The 19,257-nt window shown below is 42.3% G+C and overlaps 1 protein-coding gene across 4 annotated transcripts in view; it reads right to left on the bottom strand.

Moving 5' to 3' along the window:
• BICC1 (BicC family RNA binding protein 1) overlaps window positions 1-19,257 on the bottom strand; it is a 272,218-nt gene that overhangs the window by 44,606 nt on the left and 208,355 nt on the right. For all 4 annotated transcript variants that reach the window (XM_088450450.1, XM_088450451.1, XM_088450452.1 and 1 more), the window contains exon 4: window positions 2,056-2,135. In XM_088450450.1, coding sequence (XP_088306576.1) covers window positions 2,056-2,135 — 80 coding nt within the window. The remainder of the gene's footprint in view (window positions 1-2,055; window positions 2,136-19,257) is intronic.

Genomic DNA, 19,257 nt, shown 5'->3' with positions numbered 1-19,257 from the left:
CTCCCAAACTGATGAAAAGTATAAATGTGTCCTCGCACGTCTTTGCTGCAGTCGTACCAAACAGCCCATTCTCAGCACGCCAGGTCCTGTGAAATTCTGCTAGAGCCGGGCATCTTTTTGCTGAATGTGTGTCTAAAGGTGCATACACACGTAAAGATTTTGTAACCATCGATTTTCTGTCAGATTTTCCCTTGAGAGAGTGAACGATTTTTTGAAGTGTAATGAACGATATTTACAACGATGAACGAAAAATGTTCTTTCCCTTAATGAAAATCGTTACGTTGGACTGTATGAAATGGACGATGAACTACAAACGGGAGCGCGCTTGAACGATTATAGTTCATAGTTATAACTCAGAAACTGAACGATTTTTTGAACGATAACGACAAATCGTTCAAAAAATCGTTACGTGTGTATGCACATTAAGTTGTAATGCAATGTGACTAGGAAGCACCAGGAGACTGTGCTGATTAATTTGATTTGTGACACTTGTATATCTGTGTGTGACAGTCTCTCAATCAGCATGCGAAGTGCTACAATACAGCTTTTTTCCACGCCAAGTTCCGTTTACAGACTCAGGCGCACAGAGACATATACAATTGTTGCATATCACATTAATCAGCGCAGTGTCCTGGTGCGTTCTAGATGCATCGAGTAGTGACAGGCATATTCTCAGCAAAAAGTTGCAAGGGACCTGACTGCTCACTCACGATAGGCATGGCGCTGCGTGGTGTATTGAGGATAGATGTAGGGCGAAACATTTGTACACTAAAACAGGAAACCATACGTAGAGCAGGTTCTATTTGCTATACATGTTTTACAAATAAACAGACAACTTCGAGTAATGGTCACACAGTAAAGGTAAGTATAAACTAACCTAACGAACCCCTATCCCTCCCCTTAGGGGTGCCTAAACCTAACCTCCCCCCAGGGGTGCATAACCCTAACCCACACTTCCCCTAGCCTAACCCTAACCCTCCCGGGGAGGGTGCCTAACCCTAAGTTCCCCCCCCCCCCCCGGGAGCCCCTACCTAACCCTCCCACCCCTGCGGCTGTCCGCGCCCGGCTTACCTTCGATCGGGAAGCCGGGCTCCCGGCATAGGTAAAATGACAGGCGTCGGGATTTCAACACCTGCCATTAGACCCTTGCCGGGATTACACAGTCGGGATGCCGACAGTCGGCATTTAGACCGTCGGCATCCTGACTGCATACCCTGGACACATCTGAGCAGCCCCAGGGATCTGGCTAGGGGGAGGGACAATTTCCAATTTTTAACATGTGAAATAAGGAAAAGTGTTATATCATGTACATTTATCATCCTTTGTGGCAAGTGCACCAATTATCCCACAAGAATTGTATCAAGAACCATCTGTATAATCCAAAGCTTATAGTACATCTGACCAAATGATTCCAGACATATCTGATTTTGGATAACTGTTGCTCCCTTTATAAGTGTCTAAATATTGGCTCAAAAATGGGTAAAAAATAAAAAAAGAGAAACAAGCAAATATCGTACGTGTTTATCAAAGATACACTTGGAAGAGAAATTGCAAAATGCTGCACAGAACAAAATAAGCAATCATGCCAACTTCCAAGCGAAATATTCCCTGAATTCCCCGGATGTATGTTACCCAGTCAGCATGCAATGGTTGGCAGGTGCCTTGCATTAGAGAATGCTGGACAAGGATCCTGGCAGTGCCTCCATTGTCATTACTCATCAGCACAAATAGGATGATAATAAAAATATTTCAAGTGCATATTTACACAGGCTCACATCACCACCATGTCCATATCTCCGTTGACAGAGAGCAACAGTATATATGCAGCGACACCCAAGTATATAGAAAATCTTAACAAAACATGGGTCACTGCTTAAAAAGAGGAGCAGAATATATCCAGCACTACAGACAAACTGCTGTTACCTATGACAAGTTTAGTAATAATACTCATTTTTTCTTTTGTTAAATAATGTCTGCGTGGACCATTAAAAAAGCTATTTTTTTTAAACGTATGCGTTCTATATTACATTTATAAATTACTTTAAATGAATTTACCTTCGTATCCAAAACAGACATGATCCTTTCCTTGGCTTCCTTCACATTATCTTTTTTGCCAGATACTTTAATGTGTGGATCTGCAATATGAAGAGCAATAAAAAAAAAACACACATTAAGGAATAATCATTATTACTGCTGGATCGGTGACTGCACAGAACTCCATAAACAGACATATGACACTACGGGGGGGGGGGGGGAATTCAATTGTTTTGGGCACCACGATAATTAACCGGCATCCTTCGGAGCAATTCAATTGTTTTGGGCGCCCATTAATTATCATGCTTGTTGCGACCAAATAGACAGGATTTAGCCACGTATAGCAGCTAAGCCAGTCTAAAGTCTTGGATAGGGCACCCAAACCTAACCACAGAATTTTTGCAGATTGCTGCTCGCCACCTCAGGAGGGCACAAGCAGAAATGCCAGCGTCTCTCGCTCCAACAATTAAATTGCTCTGTCGAGCGCCCATCACTGAAAGCTGCTAACGCAAACAATTGAATTGACCCCCCCCAATATCTGTTATATTTATACATACACACCCATAGAAAAAATAGCACTCACTTTAGAAAAAATCCACCACTGAGTTAATGTTCAGTGAACAAAGTACATTATACTGGTCATGTGCGGTACTTAGCTAGAAGCAGCTAGACCGTAAGTGTCACCATAATCTGGTCCAGACATATACATTATATTATATATATATATATATATATATATATATATATATATACACATACACACACAAACACACACAGTACCAGTCAAAAGTTTGGACACACCTTCTCAATCAATGTTTTTTGTTTATTTAAATTATTTTCAACACAGTAGATCACAACTATGAAAGAACACATATGGAATTATATTGTAAATGAAAAAGTGTTAAACAAATCAAAATGTTTTATATTTTAGATTCCTCAAAGTAGCCCCTTTTTACTTGGATGACAGCTTTGCACACTCTTGGCATTCTCTCAATCAGCTTCATGAGGTAGTCTCCTGGAATGGTTTTCCAATAGTCTTGAAGGAGTTTCCAGAGGTGCTGAGCACTTGTTGGCTGCTTTTCCTTCACTCTGCGGTCCAACTCATCCCAAACCAGCTCAATTGGGTTTAGGTCGGGTGATTGTGGAGGCCAGGTCATCTGACACAGCACTCCATCACTTTCCTTCTTGGTCAAGTAGCCCTTACATAGCCTGGAGGTATTTGTCTTGTTGAAAAACAAATGATGGTCCCAGTAAGCGCAAACCAGATGGGATGGCATGGTGCTGCAGAATGCTGTGGTAGCCATGCTGGTTAAGTGTGCCTTGAATTTTGAATAAATCACCAACAGTGTCACCAGCAAAGCACCCCCACACCATCACACCTCCTCCTCCATACTTCACAGTGGGAACCACACATGCAGAAACCATCCGCTCACCTTCTCTGCGTCTCACGGCACCAAAAATCTCAAATTTGGACTCATCAGACCAAAGTACAGATTTCCACTGGTCTAATGTCCATTCCTTGTGTTTCTTGGCCTAAACAATTCTTTTCTTCTTCTTGTTCATCTCAGTAGTGGCTTCTTCGTAGCAATATGACCATGAGGGCCTGATTCATACAGTCTCCTGTGAATAGTTGATGTTGAGATTTGTCTGCTACTTGAACTCTGAAGACTTTATGTGGTCTCTAATCTGAGGTGCTGTTAAGTAGCGGTTTCTGCGGCTGGTAACTCTAATGAACTTATCCTCTGCAGCAGAGGTAACTCTTGGTGTTCCCTTCCTGGGGCGGTCCTCATGAGAGCCAGTTTCATCATAGTGTTTGATGGTTTTTGCAACTGCATGTGAGGATACATTCAAAGTTCTTGAAATTTTCCATATCGACTGACCTTCAGGTCTTAAAGTAATGATGGACTGTCATTTCTCTTTACTGAGTTGAGTGGTTGGTGCCATAATATGGATTACAACAGTAGTCAAAAATAGTGGTGTCCACTGTGTGCTAACCCTACCTCTGCACAACACAACTGATGATCTCAAACACATTAAGAAGGCAAGTAATTCCACAGATTGACTCTTGACAAGGCACACCTGTCAATTCAAAACCATTCCAGGAGGACTACCTCATGAAGCTGTCTGAGAGAATGCCAAGAGTGTGCAAAGCTAGCAAAGCAAAAGGGTGCTACTTTGCGGAATCCAAAATATAAAACATTTTTATTTGTTTAACATATGGGTTCTTTCATAGTTTTGATGGCCACAGTAGTAGTCTACTATGTTGAAAATAATTTAAATAAACAAAAACCATTCAATGAGAAAGTATGTTCAAACTTTTGACTGGAACTATATATATATATATATATATATATATATATATATATATATATATATATATATATATATATATATATATATATATATATATATATATATATATAGTTTTAAAATCCTATTCTTTAAGTTTATCAGGTAACAATAAATCCAGTGTTTTGCATGTTCAACCACTAATTATTTCTTAATTTAAACAAAGTAGAATACACCAAAACAGTTATCAAGTCGACTACTTGTTTTACATTGGAAAACCGAAAAACAGAGGAAGGTGGGCAAAATCAGTACTGGCAATGTGAAAAGAATTCTGAGAAGACTTAAAATGATTAAAATAAATTAGTTCTGCATACCAGCTTCAACGGCACAGTGCGGAGCCATTAAAAGGCATAAAATGTTATAGGCCGGGATGAAGCCTCCCTTTTTAAGACATTCAGTTCTGCTAATGAAAAGCAGAAGTAGATTTTTAGATGGCAAGAATTTATAAAATGAATTATTCATAACATCGGCTTAAAACGCAGGTTTTAAAATTCCTTTGTGTATTCTTTATGTATCTGGCGATTTTAAGTAAGTTAGTCTAGTATGTATTGGGAACGTGTACAAAGGGACAAGCTATTTCCACTTGAGTTTCAAGCTCTAGGATTGTGTTTGCCAGGCGACGCTTACAAGAATGTATAGACATTTCGCACATGCCGGCAAAAATTCAAAGGCTTGGTTAAAGGTAAATCACTTAAAATGTCAAAACACAAGAAATATTTATAAATGCTTAGAAACTTCATGAAGGCTCTACTTCAAGGAATTTATTTGGCATGCTTAATGTCATGTATCATGTACATTCTTAACCAACAGTAGTATATCTTTGGAAAATGGGTAGGTTTCAGTTTTGAAATTTCCCATAGCTAAAGACAACCAAGCATAAAGCAGGTATTTAGACAGGAAACACCAAGAACATGGTTGGGGGAAAATTAATAAAGATATTTATCCATATTTAATTTTATTTATATACAAGTCAGGAGAATTTTCTCTAAATGTTTGGAGCCCGAGCCACAAAGTTAGTTGCCAGCAATTCTGTAAATCATTTTTCGAGCTGTTCGGAAATATTAGTTGCAGGACTATTCAAATTGGCAGGTTCACAGATATACAACATGACTAAAAATATACGGACACACCTTGTCATTTGTGTGTTTCCATTTCAGCCAATTCATTGTTACATTGCATATAACTAAGAATTCAGACATGCAATCTCCATAACTAAACATTAGCAGAAGGAATGGGTTTGAAATACCAAATCCCAAAGCCAGAAGTTTGAACGCTGAAGATCCCGACAGGGGTGGTAAGTATACTATCCCTACCCCTCTCTCCCCCCTTAACTTTATCCTCTCCCCCTCCCAGTGCTTATCCCTGACCCCTCCCTTACCACACCCTAAACCAAACCTTTGCGGGTGGGGGGGTGTGCCTAACCCTACTCTCCCCCCGGGGATGCCTAAATCTAACCCCTCCATCCCCGAAGAAAGGTGCGCTACGTACCAGGGTCCGGACGTACGGGATTTCGGTGTTCGGGATGCGAACGACGCTATCACTATCTCCTTCGGGATATCGCCGTTGGCATTTTGCTGGGTGCCGGGGTTCCGGCGTCAGTATTTTCACCGGCAATTTAACTACATTCCTTAGCAGTACAATGGGTTGTACTGAAGAGCTCTGTGACTTTCAACATGGCACTATCATAGGATGCCAGTTTTCAAAAAATCAGTTGGACACATTTTGGCACTGCTAGAGCTGCTCCTGTCAACTGTGTTGTTATTTTGAAGTGAAAATGTACAGGAGCAACATCAGATCAGCACAAGAGCTGCTCATCAGGAGCTTTGTGGATTGGACACCCATGGCCGAGCAACCGCCCACAACATTCAGATCACCATGTGCAATGGCAAACATTGGATGGAGTGGTGTAACATAGGGGAGAAGGACTAAGCATGGAGATAGACAAAGTGGATGGAGATAAAGTACCAACCAATCAGCTCCCGTCACTTTACAGGCTGTTTGAAAAATTACAGTTAGGAGCTGATTGGCTGGTACTTTAGATTTATTTTATCACTCTCCAAGGCTTAGTACATCTGGCCCAGGTCTCTGGTGTGCAGTAAGGCGTTATTTGGAATGATAAATCATCTGGCAGCCTGATGGATAAAACTGAGTTTGTGTCGGATGCCAGAATAACTCTTCCTGGCCAAATGGGTATTGCTAACATTACAGGCAAATAAATGAAACTCAGGACACTAACATATATCAGCCACGCAGATCAGATATCAGAAAGGTATTCAGTTTAGGATTAAGGCAGACACTTCTGAGGCTAAAGGTGTCCATCCATATTCTAGTTTGGCTCAAAACCCCAATAACAATAAAGCAAAAAAAAGACAGACATTTTAAGTATTAAGCAGCCCGACTTTACATGAAATAAAACTAAAAAACAAAAAGGAAGTATACACATTGGTAACATAGATCATACTGAAAACACCTTAGCAAATGAAGGCTACGGCAAGCCTAAAAGGAGTCTGAAAACCAGAGTAAGGCCATGGCTAAGCCAGGAGTTGCCAGCTCTTGCAATATATTGCACAAACAAAAAGTAGTTTGGCAACTAGTAGTATCATCGACACAAATGTAAGAGTAGACATAACACACATGGCGAGCAAAGAACACTGAAAACGCAACAGAAGCTGCACTAATTTTAACCGCTAAGGGAGCCCATCTTCTCAATTAGCCAGCACTGAATATATTGGTCATGAATTAAAAAAGCTGCTCAAATTGCACAGCAAACGAACAATAAAGTTGCACAAATAAAGCTCCCGACTGCTAATTCTCATGTCAGTCATATACAGTAATATACCTTGTATCTGGACGTCAAGTACATTTAAGTACTATTATATAACAATTATCCAATATCTACTGTAAGTCAGAGCATAAATTATATCACTGGTTCATTGCGTCACTTTGAAAAAAACAGGATTTTGGTACTTACCGATAAATCCCTTTCTCCGATTCCACAGGTGACACTGGAGTCTCAGAACAGTGGGGTATAGAAGTGTGTTAACCGCAAGTTAGCACTTTAAGAATTTAGAATAGCAGCTAGCTCCTCCCCCTCTATACCCCCCTACAGGTCAGTCCTAGTAAACTGTGCCCGAGGAGAGCTGGAAATACATAAGTGCAGAGGAGAAGAGAAGCTGGAAGGCAATGAAGAAAAACAAACAGTCCTAACCTGAAAGGACCAACAACCCTGGCAGGAAGACCAGCGCAGGATGGGCGTCCAGTGTCCCCTGTGGAATCGGAGAAAGGGATTTATCGGTAAGTACCAAAATCCTTTTTTCACCTTCATCCACTAGGGGACACAGGAGTCTCAGTACAGTGGGGACGTCCCAGAGGTCTCATCCCGGGCCGGAGAGCGCTGAGAACCCTGCAAAACAGCACAGCCATACTGCGAGGCAGAGAAAGTGTTAAAACGATAAAACTTGACAAATGTATGTCGGCCCGACCAAGTGGCCAACCGACAAAGCTGAGCCATAGAAACCCCGCAGACAGCCGCCCACGAGGGGCCTACCGAGCGCGTGGAATGCGCTGTAATGGAAACAGGTGGCTGTTTATCGGAGGTCAGATAGGCGTGTCTGATGGTCAGACGAATCCAGCGTGCAATAGTCTGCTTTGAGGCCGGTCAACCAGGACGAGCAATGCCATACCGAACAAAAAGAGAATCTGCCTTACGGAGAGATGCTGTCCTGTCAACATAGATTTTAAGAGCTCTAACCACGTCTAAGGATCTGGGGACCGGGGAATTTTCTTTGAACACTGGAACCACAATGGGTTGGTTAATGTGAAATGCTGACACCACCTTAGGGAGGAACGAAATCTGCGTACGAAGCTCAGACCTGTCCTCATGGATAACTAAGTAAAGAGGACGACAGGAGAGAGCCCCTAGCTCCGACACACGCCTAGCAGAAGCTAGGGCTTAAAGAAGAACCAACTTCCAAGATAAATACTTTAAATTGCAGGCACAGATATATATATATCTGTGCCTGCAATTAGTCTCATCAGGTAGCACCTCCTATTATATATATTTAGGGTGTGCAGTCCAGGAACCTTTCCTATATACTCCATTTAATGTGCTTTATTGCACACCTGAGGGAAAGGAGACGCCCTCAGCCCGGATTAGCACCCCTTCCTTATTGGGTTTAAAGCATGGAGTCTGGTAATGTATATGCACACTAGTATTAGGCACAATTCTAGGTAAGTTCTACAAGTTATATACTGTAGTGCAACTTTGGTTCATTTTTGGGGCGTGGGTCCCCCTGGATTGCTTTGGTTTATCTGTCTCAAGGCACCGCATTATAACACATTTTTACCCTTCACTGTTTGTTTATTACACATGTACTTCACTTTTTTTATTTTCATTCTCTATATGCAGCTGTGGCTGCTCTTAACTATCTCTTTTACAGTGCACTTTTCTTACTATGGCGGTGCCCTGGGGCGGCTTCACTGGGCTAGTTTGAGGGTGTCCTGCGCTCTGGATTTGAACTAGTATGTTAGGGACCTACCCTAAAGAGGTTACCTGGATATGGTGCGTAGGCCCATAACCTTGGTCAAGATTAAGCTAAAAACCTCTATTGATTGCAAAATTTTATTGCATTTATAGATTATCAATAATTTGGAGTTGTGCACCTGAGATTTGTTTGTTTCTGCATCTACAGATCTTGCCAGAGAACGAGACCAATCTGGTTCAGGGAGAGCAGACGTCTGAGATCTGGAAACCTCTCTTTCTCTGCGAGAAGCTTCCAGATCTGCAGACAAATGTGACATAACCAAAGTAAATTGCTCTGTCCAAGTAGGCTGCTCCTGAGGAGAGTTAGAGACTCTGAAACACATATCACATAACAGAGAACTAGAAGACTGTCCCGGTGTAAACTTTTCTGCACAATTCTTGCAGGAAAAAGCCTTCTCAGCAGCCTTGGACCCTTTTGAAGTCATAATGCCAACAACACTGACTCACAGAGATAAAGGCGACAGTGTAGTCAAAAAGACTGTATAGCAAAAGGAGATGAGGGCATAGTGGGAGAGATCAAATCCTGCCCATACAGTGTTGGTACAATGACCACAATGCTTCAATTACAGTAACTAATATATAATCTAGTTACTAAAATGCTCCTCAACAGCCTGACTCCACTGTACACTCCCAGATCCTGGGTAGGCACCACAGTCTCCATGCTGACTGATCAGCGTTCAGCAGCAGCTTATGGAAAATGGCCGACAGCCTCTTTGCGGAAACGCCGGGGTAGCTGGGAGGCAGATGCTGAACAGCAAGTTAGGCTCCGCCTCCCCCGTTATGGCGACTGTTCTGCGCTGCGGGCTGCTGTCAAACTACTCCGCCTAACAAACCCCTGGCAACCCTGCTACTCAGGGTGCCAGGCTGTACGAACCTTGTAGCTACCAAAAGCTGCCGGCGGCGGAGAGGCTAGCGGGGACCCGGAACGTGTGCCGCATGCAGCGCATCTAGGCAACCCCCAGAAACAGTGGTCACTGTAGCAGAGGACCCCAGCGCAGCTGCAGTGGGGTCCCCCCAGCAGCTCCATCGACGTAGACAGGCATGGGCAGAGGCTGCCTGTCCTATCCTCTTCCTGAATGACTATCTGCATTTATCCTAGAGAGCCCTAGAAGCATAGTGCCAGCTCCCTTGGACACAAAATTAGACTGACCTGTAGGGGGGTATAGAGGGGGAGGAGCTAGCTGCTATTCTAAATTCTTAAAGTGCCAGCTCCCAGTTAACACACTTCTATACCCCACTGTTCAGAGACTCCAGTGTCCCCTAGTGGATGAAGAAGAGGATCGGTATGATTTACCGCCGACCGAGGTGAAGATCCCGAGAGGTGAAGATCCCGACTGCACTAAAGGTAAGTATAAAACTAACCTAACCCTCCCTTAGGGGTGCCTAACCCTAACCTCCCCCCCCCCCCAAGTGTCTAACCCTAACCCCCCTCTAAGTGCCTAAACCTAACCCCCCCCTTCCCCGCTGCCTAAAGAAGAAACCTGACACTAACCTGTGTACCTTCCCACAAACATATATTTTGCTCATAAAGTCCAATTAAATTAAATGTAAATCAATACAATACATATACGTTAGTACATAACCGTACAAATCTAGGCGTTCTCATATTAGAATTACAAAAAACTGCAAAAAAGAAAGCTATGTGACAAATATCTTGAACTAAGAAAGTTATGTAGGGTACACACTTAGATGACGGACCCAGCGACCGACCGAGTTTGGTAAGCTTACCAATCGGCAGCACGATATGTCTGGCCAGAAGAACCCATTACAATATGCCCACCAATTTTTGAGGCTTTTTGGAATGGTTCCTGAAGCTAACATAATGTGCAATCGTTTGGTTGTGTACACACGCTGTAAGAGGTGAACAATATACACTATGAAGGCAAACATGATTGAACACCCCCGAGCAAGTGAAATGCATACCATTGCACTCGAGTTCCAAATGGCCACTAATGTGGCAGTTTCGACAAGAACTCTTCGTAGGGAGGCCCATGAACAGTTCTACGGAAAGAACTAATGTTTTTGTCAGTACGATAATGCCACCTTTCATGTTTCCAGGGCAACGCTGGACTGGTATATAGAAAATTTGGCAAACCGGATGGACTGGCCAGATCAGAGTCCAGATCTTAACCCCATTGAGAACCTCTGGGATGAATTGGAGCGACGGGTGCGTTCTAGGCCATCAATAAAATCTTGTTAATCTATTTGCTGTCGGTGTCCAATCACTTGTCTACATAGTGCATCTATAAGTTATATCGGAGCTGCCGCGCAGCACGGACGATTAAATATATCTGTGAAAGACGTTGTTCAGATATATTGTGTGTGCAGACGGATTGAACGACATATCGTGCGTCGGCTGTATGAACGATATATCGTCCAGTGTGTACCCAAGCATAAGACAATTGCATTTGTGAATACTCTGTCAGGTCAGCATGCAAAATTATAACTTAAATAAAAATGATTGGTCGAATCAACAATGTTTGGAGACATCATTAAGGTAGTAGTTTACATCTAAGAAAAGATTCCTATTCACAGATGGAATGTTTTACTTTGGTGTGTCCAGACAGCTATCCTACAGACTAATGACCTTACGCTGATTAATACGGATTGGAAACTTGCCAATGTGTTTTACAGTTAGACGAGACCATATAATGAACTTAACTAGCTTTCTAAAAATGTGATTCTTTGTGTTGTAATTGTGAAATAACTGCTGTGTATAACTATTACTGTCCAATAGTACTTTACACGTTATTATAGAAAACACACAAGGCCAGCGCTACTATTATGTGAACTTCGGTGGTTGCCTAAGGCAAAGCTAAAAACATTGAGGGCATAATGTCACATACCCATTATTTTTAATGTCCCTGCAAAGAGCACCAATGCAGCAGCAGCAGCCAACATATAAAGCTGCTGGATGATGCTGTTTCTTCGTGCAAGTGTTATCATGGTGCTTTTCTATGATATCATAGCCAAGCGCCACACTTGCAGCCTGAGGAGTTGATAATGATGTCTGGTCTCCACCTGCTTCCTGCTAAGGTATTAGAGGAGGTGGGGGTGCCATAGTCAACATGAAGGGTGCTAGTGACCAGGCATGTAATGGAAACACCCAAATGGATATGGAGTTTTTCTAAAAAGGAAACACAACCTCATTGCAAGGAGCACCTAATAAAACATGAAGGTAATGACCATAATATACAGACTTCTATTAGTTCCGCATTTTCTGTCTTATCTCACACAGAATTGGCAGCACTGGTTGGTACAGGTAGCAGTAAACAACATTCCAATCTGCTGGCAATAACCTGCACTGGTGGTCTAATATTAATGATGATATAAACTGGTAACAAAAATATGACATAAGAATATACCGCACCTAACTGGGAACTGACTTACGGCGTGTGATGGGAGCATCATGTGAGTAACGACTGTTCATTTCTAAGCAAACAGAACAGGAAAGAAGAATTGAGACCTCAAAAGATATTTATTAATCATTTCTTTTTAGGTTTTTCTTCCTTCTAAAAGCTTTTATAGACTCTGCACAAAGGCCTATCACAGGGAGGCTGTAGGATGGATACCGATCTCTAAGGCTTTTGGCAACCTCAGTGGGCTCTGTAATAGATTATTTTTTTAAACTATATACTACCATCAGATACATATTTGTAAGATAATTGCAGTCATCTTAATGTACATACAGTACTTGGACAGCACATGCCTATAAAATATAACATCCCAAATGAAAGCAGCCTTAAGCAGGGTACACACTTGAACAATGTAACAAATGATGCGACGGTCGTTCCAATTTCACTAATCCCAGAACACACATCGAGTGTAAACAGTATGCAATCTACAATGGCGCGATATATAGCTTCAGGAGGCTGTATCCAAGTAATTGTTTCTCCTGTACACTACTTGTGGTCGTGCGTACATGGGTTGGGTGCAGGATGCCGGCGCTCGGTAACCTGGTGGTAAGATTCCAGACGCCGGCATATCGACAGAGTTAGGATACAGACACCTGTCGGTCGGTATCCTAACACTCCCCCTCTCCCAACCTTAACCCTCCCTCCCTGATGCCTGAACCTAACCTCCCCTCCAGTATCCCTGCGGTTGGGATACTGACCGCATCCCTGCGTACACACTACATGATCTGCACCACATCATCCAAACATCATCCCATCTGACTTGTCGCGCATTAAATGGGACGATTAAATTAATGACTTGTGTGAACAACGGATTGGGTCACTATACAATGGTCATGCAGATTGGACAAAAGTACCAAGATTGTACGATATATATTGTATAGTGTGTACCTAGCTTAATTGTCCCATTTTGCCAATAGTACAAGTTCCCGTCTTCTGAATTAGGATAGTAAACTCCTGTTGGGAAAGCTCTCACTTCTGGTCTAAAACAATGTTCCTATTTTGCAACCAAAGTTCGTTTTAACAGTACCTGTACTTTGAATATAGTAGTTCTTTACAACCAAAAAAGACAGTAACAGCAGGAATTACAGCTACACAAAACAAAAAACCATTCCCAAAACTACACATGTAGAATTTAAGGCAAATATCCCTAAGCAGACATAGTACAGCTGGCTATGAGAAAAAAAAAAAATCTACGAATAATAAGGGGGGGAATTAAAAAATGATAAATAAAAGTTTCCTACAACACCAATTCCAGAATAATTAATGAATACAGAGACACGACTGGGATGAATACCCTTTTTTTGGCTGCAGACACAGGACTATAAATCATTGATCTGAGTCTTGTAAATACTTGGGATAACACAGGGGAAATGTATGGCTAAATACTAAAAAACAGTATAATCCAAATGATAATACATCTAATATCTTTTGTGAGAAAGTCTAAAAAGCATTAGGGGGTCTATTTACTAAGCAGTGTTAGGAGACAGAGTGAAAAGTGAAAAGAAAGTGGTAAGGTGCCAGCCAATCAGCTCCCAACTGCATCTCACAGGCTGTGTTTGAAAAATGACAGTTGGGAGCTGATTGGCTGGCACCTTATCACTTTCTTTTCACTGTGTCTCCTAACACTGCTTAGTAAATAGACCCCTTAGACATTTCACTGGTTTCCTTAGTACATCAAGCAGCAAAAAATCTAAAAGTACTACTACTACTGCCCCTGCCATGGCAAAAGCAGTACAATAAAATTAATTAAGAGACAATTGTATTTAATCTTTAATAAACCGGCATAGTATCATCTGAGGAACATTGTCCACTAGTAAAAATAAAAATGCTGGTGATTTTTACAATACTTATCAGTTTAAAACGCAGCTTTCTAAACAACCAAGTGTGACTAGTATGTAAGCACTTCCACACCATCAGTAACTCACAACAGCAACTATATTCCCATGTAGGATGTAGTCAGGAAGCCGACTGTCTAAATGCCGTCCGCCAGCTTCCTGACTGTCAAATCCCGGCAAAGTACTAATGACAGGCGTCGAAACCGAAGTCTCCCAGGAGGGTTAGGTTTAGGCTAGGGGAAGGGGGAGGTTAGGGTTAAGCAGCCCCCAGGAGACTTAGGTTTAGGATGCAGGGAGAGGAGGGTTAGGTTTAGGCACTTAGAGGGGAGGTTAGGCACCTGGGGGGATGTTAGGGTTAGGCACCCCTAAGTGAGGGTTAGGGGGGAAAATAGGGTTACTATACTTACCTTATTAGTGATCGGGATCTTCACCTCTGCCGGGCTTCAGCTGTCGGGATTGAACCGCCGGCCACGTGGCCGGCAGTATTACCCACTACACACTCTCATGTTAGTCACATTTAAACACAGTCACAGTACCTACTGTCTCTATATACTTTATCAACTGCATGTGATAAAGAAGGGAAATGGGTGGAGAAAGGGCCAAGATTGTTTAATACACTCTATTGTAAATCAATTTTGAGGCTCCATGATCGTCAGAAATGCAAAATATTCTATTAGGAGCCCCATTTTAAAGAGAAAAAAAAAAATTAAAAAAAGGGGCCAAGCATCACTGCCCTATAGAATTTAATAAATGTTGACTCACTGTATTGTGAGAATCAGCCAATTGATGTCATGTAAAGAGCATCTAAATGTTGTGAAGCAGCCAAGTCATAAGCTGTGCACAAGTTCCAAGATCGACTCAAGAGACTGTGGTCACTGCCGCAAGATGACACGACCAACTGAGGAGCTTTTTATATACTCTTGTATGGTTTGGCTGGAGTCTAATCTCCTCTAATGGATACAAAAAGAAAAGAACAAATAAAAAAAAAAAAAAAAAACTTGCTTTCTTCATAGCCTCTTAACCTTGTAAAGCTTGGTGGGTCAGTTCTTTGGAGACTCCGAACTAGACTCATTTGTTTTTTAGTCTTTACGTTTGGAATGTTATTTGTCCTTTCAATGGATGCTACATTTTTATAGAAAAAAAAATATGGACGCGCTGTCTCCCATAGATATCAGATTGCCGTTTCCAAATCCCACTTCATGGCTTAACCACAGTAAGACTGTTTATAAAACTAAACGTAGAGTGTGCACACCACAGGCATCCCAGCCACCCACATAGCTCTCTTGAAGATCATGTACAGAAATGAAAGGCATAGGTATGGGAAAGGGGTGATGGACCGGTCATGATTGTTACAGCGTCTAGTTTCAGCAAGCTGAGCGAGAAGAGCTAGTACGGTCCACGTTACAGGAAGAGCAGAGTAAACGTTACATCAACACAAACGCAGAATACAAATCTTTGTCTCCTACTTCTTGATGTAATCACCCACAGCCAAGTCTAGCTGCTGAAATGCAGTCTGAACTTTGACAGTGACCCATTATACGCCCAAAATCTTCCCAAACACGAAGCCTAATTGTACACTTCACTCTGATCAGAAATTATTTCTATCACTAATCGTACAAGACCACCAACAGCTCACTGCTTCCAACAGTAATGTAACATATGAACGTTCTGTGCACAATAGTGTAAACTATGTCTGGATTGTGCTAGGTCATTCATTCCAAACAATTATTACTAGAGCAAATTAAGGTACTCAAAAGCGTATTTCTCATGGTATTAGGATTCTAACAAGGAAATATTTGTACTTTTCTACTTAATCACTACAACCTTTATTTTACTTATCTGGGTCCTGTTGCCAGGGCCGTAGCTAGGGTAGTGCGGCCGGTGCCATCGCACAGGGCACTACAGGTCATGGGGGCGCTGTTTTGGCCTGTCAAATTTCTGTTTATTATCATTCTTGCTTGTAGCTTCCTCTTATTTCATCCCCAGCATCTCCTGGCCTCTCCTATCTCTTCCCTGGCCCTTCCCCATGAAGTCCTGGGCCTTTCTTGGGTGCATTATGTCCCTTTGAAAAATGAGGGGGGCGCCAATGCTCTTTCTGGCACAGGGCACCAAAAAGTCTAGTTACGGCTCTGCCTGTTGCACAAACACAAGGGCCTCTAGATTCCTCGGTAAACAGAATATCAATGATAACAAATAATATTTTTTCACATCACATTATTCCCTTTGATGGGTATTGGACAAATGATTCTCAAACCTTTAACAAGCCAGGACACTATAAGGGGCCAATCCAATTACTCGTGGTGCGACGCCAAATATCATGTAATGTTCAGCTCCACACACATGTGTCAGTGTGCTAGTGTGTTGTAATACCTTTATGCCAAGTACTGCCTATACTGAAAAAAGTTATAGCAAGTACTATCTACTGTATGTAAATGTAGATCAAGTTACCCCATATATATATATATCTCTGAGGTTTGACAATACCCCCAATGTTTTCTGTATATACTTACTTTGTCAGTACTTTAAACTGTCATTTTGAGTTCAGTTTAACAGGCGGAAAATGCCTTAAATCTGTATGTAGTACTCCATGGGGTACAAAAATCACATGTTGAAAGCACTGCTCTAAACAAAGTGGTCTAATCTTGTGTGGTAAAGTCCTTATGGGGGTATATAAAGCAAATCTAAGCATTAAAAATAAATAAATAATTTTTGTATCACTACGGTAAACGCAGCATTCTCTCTGCAGGCTGCCATCATCAATATTGGGCAAATAAGGTACAAAGCAAAGCACCTCCACACTGCTGTGTATATATAAGGGCGTCAGGACGATGTGCCACCGGTGGAGTCATACATGTCTATAATGGAGTAGCTTTCATTGGATTGGATGCTAATGTGTTGCACAGTGACATCACAGGTTACAGGTCATTTGGACCAATGCACAGGAGGTAATGGTACAAAGACTTCCACTTGAGAGGATAATGGACACAAGTGCTTTCTTAAACAGTGGTCATCTGCATGAGTATAAATATATACATGAAGATTTGAGTACAAGCTGTATAGGAGAATCAACTAAGAGAACAATCATAAGAAGAACTCGCACAACAATTATCCCTACCCCTAATATTGTGTGAGATTTTCATTTATGGAAGGAATCTAAAACAACATTACAAGTCACAGCTTTACCTCTACGTTACACAGAAAATAGGAGTACCGGCATTTAGATGATCACGCAAGTTTTACAAAAATACATGTGGCACTTGAATGTCTCTAGAGACACTTTACAATGTTACTCTCCTCCCCTATAGTCACCCAGGTGTCAAATAATTACAAGCTTCTGACTGTACATTATGGGAGGTCAGGTGTTTAAACGTAACAAAAATGTGTATCCTGTACACAGCACTAGGGAGTCGGCAAAAAGTGCAGGACGGATTCCTCGCATGTAGGTCATGGTTCTAGGATCTGCTTACTTGCAGAGCATGGGACTGATGTCACATTCCTGTTGGTGTGTTTCAACTTCCTGAAGAGCAAGGTTTAAAAGTTCCTCTCCTGCTGACATAACATGTTTGTTTAGCTTGGATTTGCCAGATGGACTCGTATGCATGCAGCCATTGTAATGTGCAGTACATCTGCTTTTCATTAAGTCCCACAAGTACTGTGCGTGGGTGTGATTGTCTCATTCCAAACATTTATTTACTTTCTTTAAGATTTGTTGTTAGGTGCAGATGTGATAAGGCCACATTGGGTCTCTTTTCTTCCATAATTATAGTGTATAAATTCATTTATTACTATAAATGTAAAACGTCTGATTTAAGACCACTAAACATCTCATAGATGAATCCTCACTGGGAAATACATTGTCCACTCTTTTGACTGCAGCTCTGTTAAGTTAAACAAAATATACAGTATATATATTTTCTCCACCTTGAATAAGCTATAGCCACTCTCATAGTTCTATGTCAAGGTCTAATGAGAATAAATGGGACAAAACGCTAATATAAAAAGTAGGGGTGAGCGGGTTCGGATTTCTGAAATCCGAACCCCCCCCCCCCCCCCCCCGATCCGAGGCTGATCAGAGTCAGGCTCGACTTTTCCCACCTGACTCGGATCTGAAATCAAGGCAAAACGTCATCATCCCGCCTTCCAGGTCTCGCGGGTTTTGGATTCTATATAACGTACCCGCGTCGGCGCCATTTTCTCACCCGGCTGTGGACAGTGAAGAGGGAGAGTGGGAGTTAGGGCTGGCTGGGCTGTGTAGTGTAGTGCAGTGTTGTGCATGCACCTGACTCAAGCGCAGTGGAGAATGATTTCTGTGTTGTGCAAGGTTCTCCAGCCCTTCGAACTTTCCACACGTGAAGTCAGTTCAGACACTGCCAGCTTGAGTCAGGTCATTCCCCTCATCAGGCTTTTGCAGAAGCAGCTGGAGAAAGTGAAGGAGGAGCCAAGACGGAGCGATTCCGCTCGGCATGTGGGACTTGTGGATGAAGCCCTTCATTCGCTTTGCCAGGATTCCAGGGTGGTCAATCTGTTGAAATCAGACCACTACATTTTGGCCACCGTGTTCGATCCTAGGTTTAAAGCCTATGTGGTGTCTCTCTTTCCGGCCGACACAAGCCTGCAGAGGTGCAAAGACCTGCTGGTGAAAACACTGTCAGCTGAAGCGGAACGTGACACGTCAACAGCTCCTTCTTCATTTTCTCCTGCAACTGGGGCTGCCAGGAAAAACTTAGGTATCCTAAGCAACCCGCTGGCGGTGATGCAGGGCAGGCAGGACCAAGTTTGGACATCTGGTCCGGACTGAAGGACCTGGCAACAATTTCTGACATGTCTACTGTCATTGCATATGATACTGTCACCATTGACAGAATGGTGGAGGATTACATCGGTGACAGCATCCAAGTAGGCATGTCAGACAGTCCGTACCTGTACTGGCAGGAAAAAGAGGCAATTTGGAGGCCCCTTTACAAACTGGCTCTATTTTACCTGAGTTTACCCCCCCTCCAGTGTGTACTCCGAAAGAGTGTTTAGTGCAGCCGGGAACCTTGTCAGCGAAAGGCATAGGAGGTTGCTTCCACAAAATGTG

This window comes from Taudactylus pleione, unplaced genomic scaffold, assembly GCF_031769625.1.
Source record: "Taudactylus pleione unplaced genomic scaffold, aTauple2 ptg000518l, whole genome shotgun sequence".
In the NCBI taxonomy this organism is placed as follows: Eukaryota; Metazoa; Chordata; class Amphibia; order Anura; family Myobatrachidae; genus Taudactylus; species Taudactylus pleione.
Note: the sequence above shows the minus strand (reverse complement) of the source record. Positions and strands in the feature narration are given on the sequence as shown.